This window comes from Mastacembelus armatus, chromosome 13, assembly GCF_900324485.2.
Source record: "Mastacembelus armatus chromosome 13, fMasArm1.2, whole genome shotgun sequence".
Lineage (NCBI taxonomy): Eukaryota > Metazoa > Chordata > Actinopteri > Synbranchiformes > Mastacembelidae > Mastacembelus > Mastacembelus armatus.
The window spans coordinates 6,303,107-6,320,468 of record NC_046645.1 but is presented as its reverse complement, the minus strand read 5'-3'; the positions used below and the strand labels follow the sequence as shown (position 1 = coordinate 6,320,468).

General features: G+C 38.8%; 1 protein-coding gene across 5 annotated transcripts in view; it reads left to right on the top strand.

Annotated features, from left to right (window-relative positions):
• The window catches only part of arap1 (ArfGAP with RhoGAP domain, ankyrin repeat and PH domain 1), a 46,671-nt gene that overhangs the window by 4,183 nt on the left and 25,126 nt on the right, over nucleotides 1-17,362 (top strand). For 4 of the 5 annotated variants that reach the window (XM_026298869.1, XM_026298868.1, XM_026298866.1 and 1 more), the window contains exons 2-13: nucleotides 3,730-4,809; nucleotides 8,653-8,822; nucleotides 11,922-12,007; nucleotides 12,096-12,178; nucleotides 13,319-13,459; nucleotides 13,699-13,768; nucleotides 13,968-14,088; nucleotides 14,243-14,427; nucleotides 14,692-14,798; nucleotides 15,692-15,891; nucleotides 16,170-16,255; nucleotides 16,766-16,948. In XM_026298869.1, the coding sequence (XP_026154654.1) occupies nucleotides 3,809-4,809; nucleotides 8,653-8,822; nucleotides 11,922-12,007; nucleotides 12,096-12,178; nucleotides 13,319-13,459; nucleotides 13,699-13,768; nucleotides 13,968-14,088; nucleotides 14,243-14,427; nucleotides 14,692-14,798; nucleotides 15,692-15,891; nucleotides 16,170-16,255; nucleotides 16,766-16,948 (2,433 nt within the window). In that variant the 5' untranslated portion in view covers nucleotides 3,730-3,808. Of the gene's footprint in view, nucleotides 1-3,729; nucleotides 4,810-5,459; nucleotides 6,185-8,652; nucleotides 8,823-11,921; nucleotides 12,008-12,095; nucleotides 12,179-13,318; nucleotides 13,460-13,698; nucleotides 13,769-13,967; nucleotides 14,089-14,242; nucleotides 14,428-14,691; nucleotides 14,799-15,691; nucleotides 15,892-16,169; nucleotides 16,256-16,765; nucleotides 16,949-17,362 lie in introns of those variants that run through there. The other variant, XM_026298870.2, reaches the window with a different exon arrangement.

Sequence of the window (17,362 nt, the reverse complement as noted above, 5' to 3'; positions counted from 1 at the left end):
CAGTACCTGAAGCACAGGTAGTCCAGTTACTCCAAGATGGTATATCTGTACATGGGCAACAACCCAGTAGCAGGACTGGTATATGTTCCTTTGTGCGAGGAGGAACAGGAGGAACACTGCAAGAGCTCTACAGAATAACTTCCAGCAGGCTACTGATCCTGACCAAATTGTCAGAAACACGCTCCCTGAGGGGGGCATGACAGCCCGTTGTCCTCCAGTACGATCCTTCTCCTCGCAGCTCAGTATAATGCAGCTCGATTGGCATTCGCCAGAGAACACCAGAATTAGCAGGTCCTTCATTGGTGCTCATTGGCATTCCATTCTCAGATGAGTGCATACAGACATGCTGGGGGCCATACACACTTTTGAGTCACATTATGAGTTGCCATGACATTAGTGCAACTTGAATGAGCCTGTGTGTCCAATTTTTCTCTCTGATTTTTAGTGTGATTTTGAATACAGCCCCACATTGATTCATGATTTTTATTCAAAATGACTGTCAAAATGTAATTTTGTTTTGAACAAATTATGCAGTGTACATTAGTAAAGATTTTCAACTTGAATAATTTGTTCATCAAGACCCGATGTGTGAGTGAAGTGTTCGCTTAATTTTTTGTGAGCAGCATAGTTCTGGGGATGCAGAAGTCCTAAAAAGGTGTTTCAATTGTGATGAAAAAACTGATGTATGTGCTCCCACAACTATGGAAAAAATGAGTTGAAAGGATAATACCTCGAGATTTTCTGCTTACAGTCTTTTACCTAAGCTACTGTAGGAGAAACATGACCTGTGTATGACAGGACCCTTTATATTTATACTGGATTCTTAGAGATAAAATAGACATCAATCTTCTTATTTAACATTGGATATGATAGCAGACAAGCGTAGTGTTGTCTTATCTGAACATTCATTTCAAACTCTGGAGTAGGCAGAGACAAGCAAGAAGAATATTTACACCACTACTAAATATTGTATTGATGCTCAGCAGGTCTAGAAATGAAATGGCATGAAAATCTTATATACGGTAGTATTAAAATGTGCTTTTAAATACATGTTTGTGTGTCTGTGTCATTGTACATCAGCCATTACTGCCTGCTGCATGCCCACTCTGTAAAGAATGGAATATATGAATGTATATTATTATTATTATCATTGTTGTTGTTACATTATTATAACAAAAACACTTCAGTTTACTTTAGTAACAAGCTGTTAGCAGGTTTGACAAACTTTTATCCCTATTCCAGAGTCCCCATATCATGCATTGAGCTAAAAATTAACTTGAATTTGCAAAGTGTTGGCCCCTTTTGTAGCAACTTTCTTTCTGTATGTGCTGCAATCAAGTTTTGCTCAGCACTTTTATAAAAGCTGAAAAACAATGACCACACTTCAAGTTTAGTCCTCTTTGAAAGCTGAAAAATCTCATTAGTGTTGTCACCATCTTCTGCCATGTTTTCAGTGACACCCTGTGCCTGCACACTTGCCTCTGGGACATTTTTGCTAACTTCATGTAATGCTAGGAAGTATTTAATCCTTTGGCATCAGAGTGTTTTAAATGATGATTAAAATTTTAAACTTGAATTGCCTAATTGCTAGTCAGATCATTACTCCCACCTCACCTTGTGTCTCTGTGGAAAGTGATGCTGACTGAAAACGCTTATATTCAAAGAAGGTGTCATCACTAAGATGTATTTCCCACACAGGGCTACTTTGACTTGTTTTTCCCCGTTAACCTGGCTGAACTTGTGTCCTAAATAGGTTTTTCCTCAAATAGGACCTGTAGGAAATTCTGTCTGTATTTACAGCTATAATTCCTGTGTTCCCAAACATGGCAGACATTTTAACTGATATGCTGATGATGCACAGATAAACCTTCTGCCTGTGTCCGGTCAATTAAGTTGTTTACATGATCATTCTTTCATTCATCCATCTATTATCTATACACGCTTATTCTTATTTAGCGCCATGGGGATCTGCTGGAGCCTTTCCCAGCCCTGTTTGGGTGAAAGGCAGGGGTACACCCTGGACAGGTCACCAGTCCATCACAGAGCTACACATAGACAGACAACCACATACGCTCACACTCACCCACTAGAGTACCTGGAGAAAACCCACACAAGTGCAGGGAGAACATGTAAACTCCACACAGTAAGGCTCTTGCCGGGTTTTGAATCAGGAATCTTCTTGCTGTGAGACTGTTCACAGGATTAATTGTTCAAATATATCTTTTCACCAGAGATATATTTATATATATAATTTTTGGAGACACAGAGACTATCTGACAAGTCTTTGTCTTGTAATGTTTGGATTGTCGTAACTGTTTGCAGGCTTTTAAATAGCTCAAGCTGTTGTTTGTTTTCACACCCCATTTCTTTATATCGTTCTTTAAAGACACACAAACACACAAAGCTAATCAAAGTCTTTTCTAGACCAAAGTGCTGAGGTAAGAAACTGCCTGGTCAAAGATGCTGACTGTAATTCTTAGATTGTAATTCACTGCATTGAATGTTATTCGTTTCGAAATAGGAACCATGTTTCATCAGAGGCATGCGCAAACTTCACACTGTCCTTGTGCCCTGTGGTCGCTGCCTTGTTAGAGGAAACATTTGACAGGAGGGGAAGTACACTCATTTCAACACGTTCACTCACTGGTGAATAGACACTGTTCGTTCAATCCCCACAGTTCTCACTTCCAGTCAACAAACTGAATCAGGTTAATATAGTGTTTTGAAATCTTTTCTGTTTTGTACATTTAGCTCTGGCGCGTGCACATGTATTTGTGGGCCTGTTTGAGAAACCAGCAGGTTCCATCCTAGAGTAGATGGTATGTGAAGTGAGTGCTAATGGAAGCTGATATTGAATCTACTTAAACCCTGCAGCATTCAAATGTGTGTTAGAGAGATGTATAGAGAATTGAGTGATCCTGTGTGAACATGATGTGTGTGCCAATACATGCTTTGTCAATTACACTTCCTCTCATAGTGGTCTGTTGTGAGACAGTGCTGCAGTACTCACTTTTGCCTGCTCAAAAACAAAACGTTTTAAGTTAAATACCTATAAATATTCAGTTTTTTCACTGATACAACCTTGCAAGATTGGTCATATATATATTTGATAATCAGAAGGCCTTGTATGTGTTGTACATCTTGGAAAATGAATACATATCTAACAGCAGTAAATGAAGTGAAAACAAATATGATCATCTTACCACAGCAGTGACCTGAGTGGTTTCTAAATGCAAAATTCACAATTTGTTTTAGATTTGTTTATTGTTCTGTGTACAGCCACTAAAGTGAGTCAAGATGCTGTTGTATATGCCAAACTGCTAGGGGAGCTCACTGCTGGGGCGTTAAGACAACTTCCTCTTTAACTGAGGTGATGAACTGCAAAGTTTATCACAAACACTGTCACGTCTGTTTTAAGCAGCTGAGTTGTTGAATTCACACCATTACAGTCTTGAGTCTTTCAAGAAGCAAGTAGAGTATTGCACTTTGGTTTTATAGCACATTTCCTAATGCACAGTTTAATCAAAAATAGTGTAATATGTAGGAAGTGTTATTCCTAATCTGACCTATCAAACAAATATGACAAGCAGTGATACATGTTAGGAACTAAAAGAGGTCTAAATAAGGGCGGAAAGTATTGATTTAAACTACATATATACATTTCCTGAAATATATGCAGTGCTGTTTGTTACATTGTAAATGTTTTTCTTTTTTTTTACTCTTCCACAGGTAAACCATGTGTTAAACTCGGCATTTTCTTTGTGGCTGTGGACTGCCCTCACACGTGTTGCATTCAGACGCATCAGTTATGTCTCAGTCTGAATTACCCTGTATGAATGTGTGTGATTGGTTATGTATGCTTCATCTGGAGCAATATTCTGAGGCATTTCAGAGTGCTGGGCTAACAACGTTACAACAATGCTGTAACCTCACAGCAGATCAGCTGGAGCGAATGGGCATCATCCTGCCAGGTCACCAGAGACGCATCCTGGCTAGCCTGAACAAAACACATGGCAATCGTGATGCAAAGTCTGACACACAATCTCACCATGTACAGTCTGAGAGAGATCAGAGATCTGAGGAAACAGAACATGTTCAAGTTTTGCACAGAGAGAGACCCATGCCTGTCCCAGTGGAAGAAAAACCTGTTGTTAAGCAAAGGGAGAAAAGAGATGGAGAGACACTGAGACCTACACCCAGGGAAAGGCAGAAACCTGTTCCCAGAGAGAGACAGGTGTCCAGGGTGAAGGAAGAAAGTGGAGGAGAAAATAAGGCAATTCCTCAACAAAGGCAAGAGAGGAACAGAGGAATAGATGGAGAGAGGGAGAAGCCTGTGCCCAAAGAGAGGACTAGATTTCGCCCAAATACTCCAGTGGACTGTCCCTCCACCCTCCTTGTCTCTCTGACTTCTGACACCTCTTTACCCCCTGTGCCCCCACGGAGCACCCCTAACTGCCCTCCACAGCCCTTTACCTCTGGCCTGAGCCCCTCATCTCCCATTCAAACCCATGGCTCCCCTAAACTGGAAAGACATATAGTCAGAGACCCAGCTGTACAGAACAGACCAGTAGTTCCCTCTACTGCCCCTACAATTACTACTACACAAACTCGACCTCAGACGCTAGACATTCAGCCACCTGCCCAACATCTGGGTAGTAATGGAGGAAGAAAAACCTCACCCATCTCCCCCACTGCTTTCGTAATTGATGACAAAAATGCGCCACCTCTCCCTCCAAAAGTCGGGGGAAGACCTAAAAGCCCTGTACTGATCCCACAATGCACTCCTGCACAGTCTCCCAAAACTCTCAGGTAAGGCTGTTTTTTAATGGTTTTTAAGGAGTATGCTGTTTTGTCTTTTCTTTAAGAATGGTTCAATACCAGCATGCTCTCAGAGTTGATTTTAATACATATCAATATTTCACTTGTTGATCTTGTGGCATCTGTGCTAGCAAGAACAGAGACAAGTGGTATGACAGTCACTTGCATATTATTGTTAATCTAAAAATGTCACTGTTTTCCTCTCGCAGTGACTATATCATTTATAAAATTATATAGAACACATAACAGAACAACTTGAAATAGCTTTGTTGTGGTTAGGTTTTAAATGAATTTAGGATTTAAGGATTGTTTTTTAGTAATATACAGTTCCTCTGATACTGTGTCATTTTCCATTTATATAACACCCTTAATGAATAATGACACGGCTTTGTACTGATAAAAATGTATTTGAAAAATGATCAATAATATCACCCATGTGAAATTGTTATATAATGATGGTGTCATCTAGTGGACAAGAGAGTAAATGCATATCTTTGTCAAATTTAGTTACAGTTTAGACACAACACAAAAAAAAAGTTACCGGTTACTTCTAAACACTTCCTCAAATTAAATTTAGACACTTCCCGAAACTAAGAGGCTGAGGCACATCGACTGACTGGGTGTACTGTTGAGTGTGCATTTATAAGACGAAGCCTATCTTTGAGGCTGATTGCAGCCTGTTTTGTGGTTGTTCATACTTGACCACTTATTTGCATATATGTGTGTGCGTGTGTTAAAGCCTTTGTTGTTGTGTTTGTCTTAACTAACATTATAATATACATTTATGCAGGGTTTAAATTTATGTTTTGTTTGTTTTTTGCATATTTGTGCTCGTTGATGTGTAAATATAATGAAAAAGCAATTGGTGTGTTTTTAAGTTTAATTTCTGGCTCCTTCTATTTTGTGTGTTTCAGCATCAGTGAAAGGGAAATACTCTTAAACATTGTGTCAGGCTTTGGTATACACCTACTATGAGTAACATGCTTGTTTTCTGCCATTGTTTCAAAGGGAAACTCGTACAGAGTGGGAGGAACTACAGAGAAGAACAATGTAGAACAGTTTAAAACTCTCCTCCTCATTAGTCCCTGTGAATGAAACAAGGAGAAAAAGAGAGTGAGAAATAGAGTAAGAAAAATACTAGTTGGTTTTCAGGAACTGCCTTCAAAAGTCTTTATAGCTTCTACCAGTACACATTCTCACGCTCTGTTGTTACTCTCTTGTTTCCTTGTGATCTTTATTGCACCCTCCCATCTTCTGGTTAGCTGGTTATTTCCTCCTGCTTTTTTTCTTCTCTCCCTCGGGTTGTGTGTGTTTACGATTTTTGTATCACCATGGAAGAGGACTCCTTTTGAACGTGTTGAGACAGGTAATACAACGATACAAATTTTATTTCAACTCATCTCTTCTTTGTCTCTACTTGTCTTTAGCGCGTGCTCACTCCTCCTCTCTCTTCACTCTGTTCTGTGCTACTGTTTCAAACAAGGAAGCCTGTCTTTCTTAGTGTGTTAATGTTTTCTCTTGGGTAGTTGCTGTGTTGCAACAATTTTAGTGAATCGAAAATTAGGAGATAGTGAGACTTCTGTGTGTAGGACTATTGTGTAATTTGTTGGTTTTACGTTGACCAGAGTAAAGTAGTTTAATTTTTAAATGATGCTGGATGAGACCTGCCTTGTTCTGGGGCTGTGCAAGTTCAGAGAACTGACATTGGTACGTTACCAGTATCTTGTAACAATCTGGTGTTTTCAGTGAGAAATGTGCTCTTAGCATTACTGCATTCCCTACTAATCAATCACCAAGAATGGTTTTTAAACATTTAGTCATTATGAATGTACATATGATAATATGAACTCTTTGCTCTTCCTCTGAGATCAAGGATAAGCTGTGTCAACAGGGCAGTTATCCATAATTTTAGATCACGTGTATGGTTTTCTGGTGTATGATAAACTAATGATTAGCTCTTATATTAAGAGTGTAAAATTTAATTTAGAGATACTTCATAAATTTGTGTATAATGAATCAATGTAATTTATCCAGAAGAGTCTGTGGACCAGGACCTAAGTTAAGTATCATATAAATGTATTATAAGTGACCATTTGATTTTTGCGTAACCTCCTGTATAACTGCCAGCATGTCAAAGCTGAGCCTGTAATTACCAAACACTGAGTAGCCTGTCAAAGAAAGAAAGAAAGTAAATTACATTACATTTTTGGTGCTGTTCTATTGTTCTATTGCTACTGTCCTAGTTTGTAGAATAGGTTTTAAAAAACACAATGTAACTATGTTGTGTAACTAATATTGCTTATGTTCTTGCAAGAATAAATGGCTGTAGTGCAAAAGAAATTCACAGCAGAGGGAGGAATAAAGAGGAACTTTCACAATAGTGAATGGATAGAAACCAGGCCTGTTTGCTCACTCTTGACTTTCCCGTCAGTCTGGAACTAATGTTCAATATACGTTGTACAACATTGTATAAATTAATTAATTGCACAATTTTGGGGTTTATGGGTCTTTATATATAGTCCAGTCATAGGATTAACAAAAGAGATATGAAAAGTAAGAAAGAAAGTCGGCTAAAAAACAAGTGTTCAAATAATTATTCTTTATTGTGGTTATAGAATGTCATACAGTGTACTCTTGCCTATGTATTTATAATAATTTATGTTCTAACATTAAATGTGCCTTTGCATTAGGAATAAAGTGAGGATCATAAATATCCCACTATTAATTGCCAAAATACAAACAGATGTTTTAAAAGATGCTTGAACAACCAAATATATAGTTCATGGCGCTGTGTTTATTTGTATTGTCTTATATTTATATTCACGTTTTTAATAAGGGGCTTTTACCCTGTCTGTGTTGGATTGAAAAAATCCAACCAGGAGGAGTTAAAGTGTTTCAAAGTGGTAATATCAGTGTTATTGCAATATTCCTGAAATACTATTAGTGTCTAAACCATCATAACAAGACTTCATACCATTCTTACCTTGGGTTTAATTATGAGCTGTATTACTCCGCTTAGACGCACTCTGCAAATAAATTAGCATCAGATACAATAAAACCCAAAAAGGCTAGTTTCTGATTTATTTTGAACCAACCTACCTGTCTGTAAGACTTTCTGTAGTGCACTAACTTTGTATTGCTTCCTGCTGTGTATTAATAGTTAAAAGGCAGAACATTAATAATAGTGATGTGCAAACAGTTATAAAGGCCATTAGCACCACCTATTACTCTCCTTCAGTGGGTATTAGAAATCAGCATCCAGAAGCTGACTGTTCTTCAGTGGCTTTGCATAGCAAGTGATGGATAACATTGTTTTGAAATAGAGTGACCTGGTAAAAGGCATTCTATAGTGATTTATCCAAATAGAAATGAAAGGGCAGCTGTGTCCTCTCTTCTTCACTTTGTGTTTGTTTACTGCAGGTCCAGAAGTGTGCTCTGTTTGCATGACGATGGTATCTTGCAAATGAGGCGGGTTCAGGCATGCTGTTAAAACCAGAAGTAGCGAGGAAAAACTTTGCAGTCAGGAAAGGAGTAGTGAGATGCTGCTTTTCAACAGTTTTTTAAATCAGTTTTCACACCACTAAAGAAGCCTCAAGCTTAAGAGCAACAGCCTGTAGTAAAATTACAAATGGAATTATTGTAGTTTTCACTATGGAATGACAAGAGAGCAGACTGCAGGGGGTTACCTAAAGGAGAAGGGCTTTCTTAACAGAGGATGTACAGAATTACCCGTCTGCGTTCGATATTCACCCGATCTCAGATTAAAATGCCTGAGGACTCGTCCCCTGATGTCAAAACCTCTGTTCACCTGTCATATACTCCTTTATGCCCCAGCACCTCTCCCTCCAACCTGGTCGCTGATGAGATGCAGAAAGACCAAGCTCCACAGGTCCCACCTCGAATCAGGGAACCACAACCTCAAGATAACACACATGGCTTGAGTCAACTGGACACTCAACCAGCTAAACCTGCTAGGACGGTCGCCCAGCCTCCTTGTGAATTCAGTAAGTAGTATATTAGCATCTGATACTTTTTTTTAAAATGATAACTTTATGCCTTTATTAGATTCCAATCGTAGAGAGGAGGTCTGAAATGAATACAAGAGACAATGTACTGTACATATGGATTCTTTACTGGATTTAAGCTGGTGACATTGTGGTTAAAGCCTGTGTCTTCACCCCTAGGCCACCGGGCGTTATTACTGCACTTGTACGTACTACCCTGCTTCCAATTAGGCTATTTTTCAAAGGCTTAAGGCTTAACAATTGACACCATCTTCCAAGCAGATCTCAACTCTGTGTTCAAAAGTTTTTCCTCAGCATTTCCTCTTTATTTGTCGGCTTAAATAGTTCAGTGAGTGAAAGTCAAACTGCAGAGCATCACAGAATTTGGCATTAACGCTGCAGTTGATGTAACTAAAATACAGAGCTGAGAGTCAAATCAGTCTAAAGTCTCTGCATAGCATTTTATTTCAAATATGTGTTTACTGTATAAATGTATTTTAAATCTTTATTATTAGGCTTTCATTTGAATAGTAGCCTACATTGCTTTAGCTTTCTTTGCTATTACTTGAGTACTGGCATTTGTATTTTAAAAGCAAATACCGGTAGATCATTTTGACCTATGGCTATAGCCTCATAGTGAAAGTAGCATTTTCACTCTCATTTCACATGCCATGTAATTTAAATTGAAGAATTGAAACGGACACAGAAAAATGCTGTTTTTTTTTTGTTTTTTTTAAGTAAAAGGAGGGCAGACAACCAGTATCAAATTTTCACTTATTATGCCCCTTTGCAAGTGATCTAGCTTTATGTCACAACTTTACACACAACTGTTTTAACCTGATGAATTTGGATTTAGGAAAACCGTGCATGGCTAATCATTAGTAGTCAAGAGAGAGCGAGTCACAAAGCTTGGATGCTCATATGCTTGAGGGAACAATTTCCCCATTCTTGCTCTGTTTGACTTCTTGTTGACCAAGAATTTGACTGCAACTCACTGCATGGCTCCTACATTCCTTCTTATGAGAGAAAGAAGTATATAAATATATTGAGTTTATTTAAGGGTTGTATGTGACCTGAATACGTAATGTGAGATTCAGCATGGATGTTCAGCATTACCCATTTTCCTGTCCTGACCATATGCTCAGTTTTGATTACTTGTGCAATTGAAAGTTAAAAAACAGAAGGCAGGAACTGCAAATGTTACTCTGTTTATTACGTATACAGGTAGTAAAGCCCCTTGCACCCAACATGCAAATTTGTCTCTGATCCTTACTGAACAATTCAATTCATTTTAATTCAATTCAATGTATTTGTATAGTGCCAAATCACAATACAAATCATCTCAAGGCACTTTACAAAAAAAAACAAAAAAAACCCCCCAACAAATCCCTTATGAGCAAGCACTTGGTGACAGTGGAGAGGAAAAACTCCTGTTAACGGAAGAAAAAACCTCCAGCAGAACCGGCCATTTGCCTTGACCAGTTGGGGTGAGTAGATAGAGGAGAGAGAAAAGAACAGCAAGTGGACATCAGCAATATACATCTCCAGGACCGGGGACACCTGCAGAAGGTACAGAGAGAGAGAGAGAACAGAGAGAGAGGGAGAGAGCATAAACTAGGGGAGAGAGAGAGCACAAAGTTGACATTCAATGGTGGAATATACAAGTGAGGAGAGGGGAAGGAAAGGGAGGGGACGGTTAGAGTAGGGGAGCTCAGTGCACCGATGGTCCTCAGGCAGTCTAGGCCTATAGCACCATAACTAAGGGATGGTTCAGGGTTACCTGAAACCAGCCCTAACTATACGGTTTGTCAAAAAGGAAGGTTTTAAGTCTAGCCTTAAAAATACAGAGAGTGTCTGCCTCCTGAACCCAGAATGGGAGCTGGTTCCACAGGAAGTGAGCTTGAGAGCTAAAGGCTCTGTCTCCCATTCTTTGGAAACTCTGGGAACCACAAGTAGACCTGCACTCTGAAAGCGAAGTGCTCTATTGGGATAATATGGTACTATGTGGTCTTTAAGGTATGAAGGAGCTTGATCTTCTCATTTGTATGTGAGAAGAAGGATTTTAAATTCTATTCTGTATTTTATTGAAGATTGCCAGAGAAGCTTAAGAGAAGCTAATATAGGAGAAATATGATCACTCTTGCTTGTTCCTGTCAGGCTGCAGCATTCTGGATTAACTGGAGGCTTTTTATGGAGATACTGGGACATCCAGATAGTAATGAGTTACAGTAACCTAGCCTTGAGGTAACAAATGCATGGACTAGTTTTTCATTTGTCATTTTGAGACAGGATGTTCCTAATTTTGGCAATGTTGTGCAAGTGAAAGAAGGCATTTCTAGAGATTTGTTTTGTGTGAGTTAAAGGACATGTCCTGGTCAAAAATAACTCCAAGGTTTTTCACAGTAGTGCTGGAGGCCAGGGCCATGCCATCTAAAGTAGCTATAATTTTAGAAAAGCTATTTCTGAGGTTTTTAGTTCAAAGTGCAATAACTTCTGTTTTCTCTGAATTTAAAAGTAGAAAGTTACTGGTCATCCAGGCCTTTATGTCAGTTAGACATGCTTGAAGTCTGGTTAACTGGTTTGTGTTAACAGGTTTCATAGATAGATACAGCTGAGTGTCATCTGCATAGCAGTGGTAATTAATAGAGTGCTTCCTAATGACATTGCCTACAGGAAGCATGTACAGGCATGTACCCTGATAAATTTACCAAGTCTAATAAATATGAGTTAATGGCAGGGTGTCTTTAAGCAGTCTAGTCAGGATGGGGTCTAAGAGAGACATTCATGATTTAGATGAAGCAACTACTGATGTAAATTCAGAGAGCTCTATGGGAGAGAAGCAGTCTAAACATAACTAAGATCTTGCAGATGATTCAAGAGCTACTGTAGTAGAAGAAGAACACAAATCTGATTGGTGGTACAGCCCTATGACGGTGAGAAAAAAATAGGCTTCCTAGAACTGTGTGCATTCAATGCATTCATTATTCTACAGTGTGTATGTTCTTTTGACAGTTGTGTCACTAGGTTTTCTTGCAAGCCAGACAGTGCCACTATTACTGTCAAACTTCATTTATTCTCATCTTGTACTCTTACCCTCAGGGTTGGACCCCCTTGATAATTCTGATGACTATGAGGATCCAGAGTTATTTTACCCTGGTGTTCATTGTATGAATACACAAGAGAGGGTAAGACAGTGTAGAGTGAGTGAAAATATTTCAATCTTCTTCCTCCTTTTCCCTGTATACTGTGAATGATGCCTGTATCCTCTAACAGGATATGTCTTTGCAAGTTCCCAGTCAGGCGAAAGGGCGTTACAGTTCTTTGTGCAGTGATGATGATCAGTTGGATGAAGATGAGTGAGTCATGCATCAACACATGAACAAACCATTTACTCAGGAACACACAATTAGGTTGTTCAATATTTAAACCAGCGAGCAACCACAAAGATAAGTTTGACTTTTATTGTCAATACATCACTGAACTGAACATATAGCTGGATTTAAAAGTAGTTAGATATGTTAAACATTCAAATTGCTCTCATCCCTTTTTGTATATTTTTTCACTGCTCTAAAGCTGTTTGTAAATGTAATTTGCAATCTGTGTATAGTATAGTGTATAGTATAGTGTATTGTTCAGGTTCATAAACTGAACTATCTTGGACATTGTGACATTGTAATCAAGCTGCTGAATGTGATTATGGAAAGAAAGATTATGGGAGAACATGTAGCCCTGCGATGGACTGACGACCTGTCCAGGGTGTACCCCTGCCTTTCACCCAAAGAGTGCTGGGATAGGCTCCAGCAGATCCCTGTGACCACAAATAGGAATAAGGGGATATATATAATAGATGATGGATGGGAGAACGTGGTGATGTGAAAAAGTGAATCAAGACAAAGCTTACTTACATTACATGTTGTAATAGGTAGAAGTGCTACACTGTCCCTTGGAGTTCCCACTATCCATTTCATTCTCAAGTCATTACGTGCATTCTTGGATTTGTGCTCATGTACATTACCTGGTAGGTTATGTAAATTGTGGAAAATTCAGAGCTATTCCAGGGCAACTCAAAGCAAAAATTTTGCTCCAAATTCTTTACTCTAAACTTAAGTTAAGCCATTCTTTATTCACACGTCTTGGTCTCATCCATTAGTGTATAGTGACTATGTGCAAATACACTCATCTCTTTGTACTGTGTAGTTGTAAATACATAAAGCAGATTAATTTTAAATTTAAATAGAAATACCCTTTATTCATTACATTTTTCAGTTTTATGCCTCTGGCTAGTGTTAAAAGTAGTACCTGTTGAAACATACAGTATTTTGTATTGCTTTTGACCACAAAAAGGCTAACCCTTGTTTCTTTGGGGACTTAAACCTTATTCTTTGATAGATAGATTGAGATTTTCCTGTTTAGATGAAGCATAATTTATTATACAAACATTCATTTTAGATTTCTTTCTGTTATTATTGCATAACATATATGCATCTGTTTGCAAGGTGTTTGCTTGGAAACAGCAGCCTCCACAGTAGTGTCTACCTGCCCAATAGTGGCAGACTGCCTACAGGCCCTAAAGAAGACAGCTCTCAGCTTGTTGCTGTCATCAAGAGCGGCTGGCTTGACAAGAATCCACCTCAAGGGTATGAATAACAACATAAACACACATACAAGTGATGGATCAACTGATAAACAGGTTTTGCATGAACCTAAAGTCTTCCATTAATAATACCATTGAAACAATTATTTAAAAAAATTAGGTCAGCAAAATACAATCCAGGTTGCTAATGCAATGCAACTATTCCAGTTCCTCTTGTATTACGGTAAGCGGGAGCAGTTCTTTTTAAAATATGTGACTGCATGTTTGTGTCCTCCTGCATAGTGCACTTTATTACCAGAGACGATGGGTAAAACTGGATGTTGACTACCTGAGATACTTTGACAATGATAAGGTAACAAAACATGCAGAAAATTTCACATTCCTACATGGACAGATTCATTGAGGCTTATTTTGATACATACTTAAACTATAATACACGCTATCTACATGCAGTTCATAATCATACAATGCTAAGCACACACACAAGCTGCATGCTAAATTGTTGATATGGATCTGTAACACTGTAGTTATTGCTGTGTGATGCTTTGTAGGAGGTGTATTCTAAGGGCATCATTTCAACAGCCTTCATCACTAGTGTGACCAGCGCAGGAGAGCTCAAGTTTGAAGTCGCCACAAGTAATCGCACATTTATCTTCAGGGCTGAAAGTGAAGGTCTGTTTGTCCGGTTATCTACAGTTTGTGAGCATTTTCCACGCATACACATATTCCTGTCTATTCCATGTGCATAAGTCATATGCATGCACAAATACGCATGTATCCTATACATTGCTCTATGCATATTTTAAACACGTTAATTCATGTGCAGTGGAGCGAAACGACTGGGTGACTGTACTACAGGATTGCACCAGAGGGCGCCAACAGCACAGCACCATGAACCCCGGTTCACCTTTGACCCCATACTATCAGGGCTATCTGGAGCTCAAAGGCTTACGCTCCAAACTTTATACCGTTGTCGCCTCAGATAAGGTCTTCCTCTATAAAAACATGGATGTAAGAACCCTCTTGTGTGTGATTGCAGAGATATACAGCATGTTCAACTCACATCATACTGTATATAAAGCTATTTTACTTCATTGTGTATTTTGTTTTGCTTATTTTGCAAAATAATATAAAGAAGAAATCTGAGCAATAATAATGAAAGCTATTGTCAGTTTTTTAACTGCACCAAATGATAGTATTACACTTACTGCTGATTAATAATGAAACAAAAAAACTAACAGAAAAATATTTACTCTTGCCCTGTTTTTCTTCCAGGACTATCGTATTGGAGTTGGTATCACATCAATTGACATGAATGTAGGAAATGTTAAAGATACAGATCGTCGTAGCTTTGATCTCACAACTCCTTACCGCATATTCAGGTACTGTATATTCACTCACATATGTACACATTACACTTAAACCCTGACCTGAATGTGTGCTGTGTTGTACCCATCTCGCATAAGTATCATGGGCATATGCTGACTGATTATTACTTCTCCCATCTCAGCGATGCATGTCTGTTGTTTTTTCAAAAGGATTATAGTACAAAGATAATCATTCTTCATTGTAAGTCAGTGGCTGAGTAGGTTTTGGTGCTAGGATACTCAGGGGAAATTAGATCATGTTGTTTTCCTGAGAACTCCCACCATCTATCTATCCTCAGAGTCCTCAGCTGGACATCTTCCGAGAACATGAAAGGCCCATTGTATGAGAGTGTTTTGGTGTGAAGAAAAGTGAGGGATATGTGTGTGCACAAGTGCATGTGTTGGTGTGTGTGCTCTTTTGGATGACAGTGCACAGCCTACAGTGCAAGAACTCAGCTTGACAGGATGGGGAAATGTGAAGTGGCTTGTGTATTTGTATAAGACTTGGATTGTTTGTCAGTGTGTGTTTTGGTCTAAGTGTACGTATAGTGTATCTATGTGATAGTTTCTGTGTGTGGTAAATCTACATGAGGAGAAGTTTCAGGAAGGAGACCTAGAATATGTGTGTTGTTGAGGCATATGTTTTTAGACAGTTTAGTGACTAGTCATTTGGAAAGTGTATGTATATTGTAGGGACAGAGAGAGCCACCTTTTTGGTGAATAAGAAGAGGAAGGATTCAGACATGAGACTGTTTCCAGTCTTTGACTCAAGTATATTTAGCAAAACAAGAGCAGAGTAAGAGTCAGTTCTTACTAACTGCAGGCTTGTGAGCTTTCTCATTTGACTCCAGTTTTGACACCGTCATGTCAGCATTAACACTTGGCCGTGTATTTGTCTCTCTCCGCAGTTTCATAGCAGACTCAGAGCAGCTAAAAGAGCAGTGGGTGGACGCCATGCAAGTTGCCATTGGTGAAGCATTATCTAATAGCGAGGTGGCGGAGCAGATCTGGTCAGAGCCTAGCAACAGTCTCTGTGCCGACTGTGGGGCTCCTAAACCGGAATGGGCAGCCATCAACTTGTGTGTGGTGGTCTGCAAACGATGCGCAGGTTTGTGTGTGTGGTTTTTCATTTGTTTGGATTTTTTTTTTATTGCTACAGCATTTCCATTAAAATTTTTTTGTGTTATTATACATGGCATATGTTGATTTTGGTTTTCTTTTTGCTGTGTTTTGCTGTGATGTTAAATTCCAAATATTAATTAGTCCAGTGTAAAATTTCTTGTTAGAGTATTTGTGTCTAGTTTGTTTTTTCACACTAGTGAAAATTACATCTAATTTATCTCCAAAGCGTGTGTGCATGTGTGTGCATTTGTGTGTCTCTCCTAGGAGAGCATAGAGGACTGGGTCCTAGCATCTCGAAGGTTCGAAGTCTGAAGATGGACAGGAAAGTCTGGACAGAGGAGCTTATACAGGTACACAAACACACAGAAAATAGATCAGAAAACTGTAAAGACTTGAAATATACAGTCTTTAGCAAAAAAATAATATAAGATGCTATAAGAGGCATGAAATGAAAGATATGAACTATTTATTCATGACCAACCCTGCTTAAGAAAGAGATGCAGTTTTATAGATCGTAAGGTAGGTTTACTTACGCACTGGTAGCTCTGCAGTTAATCTTTGCAACATTTAACAGTGTTTGTCTGTATGTTTGTGTGCTATGTGACACTTTGGGGTTTGAGTTCAACACTGGATTACTGTCAGTGGTTGTTGTTAGAAGTGGTGGACTGCATTGCATTCATTTACACACATATAGGTAGAGAATATTAGCAACTTAATGGTAGTTGGATATAATGCAGTGAAAACAAAACAATAAAATGTACAAACATACCTAATAAACTGCACAGAGTATATTATTAAAACATAACATAATGATCACTCATGCCTCTGCTGCTTCATAAGTACTTCTACCTGTGTTGCAGGTGTTCCTGTTGCTAGGCAACGAACGGGTAAACAGTTTCTGGGCAGCTAACGTCCCCCCAAGTGAAGCTTTGACACCGTCTAGCTGCAGTGAAGAGAGACGGTGTTTCATCACGAACAAATACCGCCAGGGCAAATACAGAAAGTATCACCCACTGTATGGAAACCAAAGGGAGCTCAACAATGTAAGCAGAACTAGACTGTCTGTGTTACCCTCATGTTTGAATTGGAACCCAACAATACATTTTCTGTAAATGTATTCAATTACTTTCTAACACCCATTGCTGCTTAATTTAGTGTTGACTGTTCCCATTGCGTCACAGTGCAGTGCCTCCCTTAAAATGTTTTTGCAGCAGCTGTGTGCATACAGCGTGTCTCATGATGCATAAACAAATGCATACATCATACACCATACATCTACACCCTTACTCCTCAGAGAATGATTAAGATCCCAAGAATGAAGAAGCAACAATATTTTCTGCCTTAGGCCTTTTAGTGTTGTACTGACCTATTTCATAGATTGACTGAGAGACATCAAAAATATTATGAACAGCTAAAAATAGCACGAAAGATGAGGGTGTCCCTTGGTGTAAACAGTT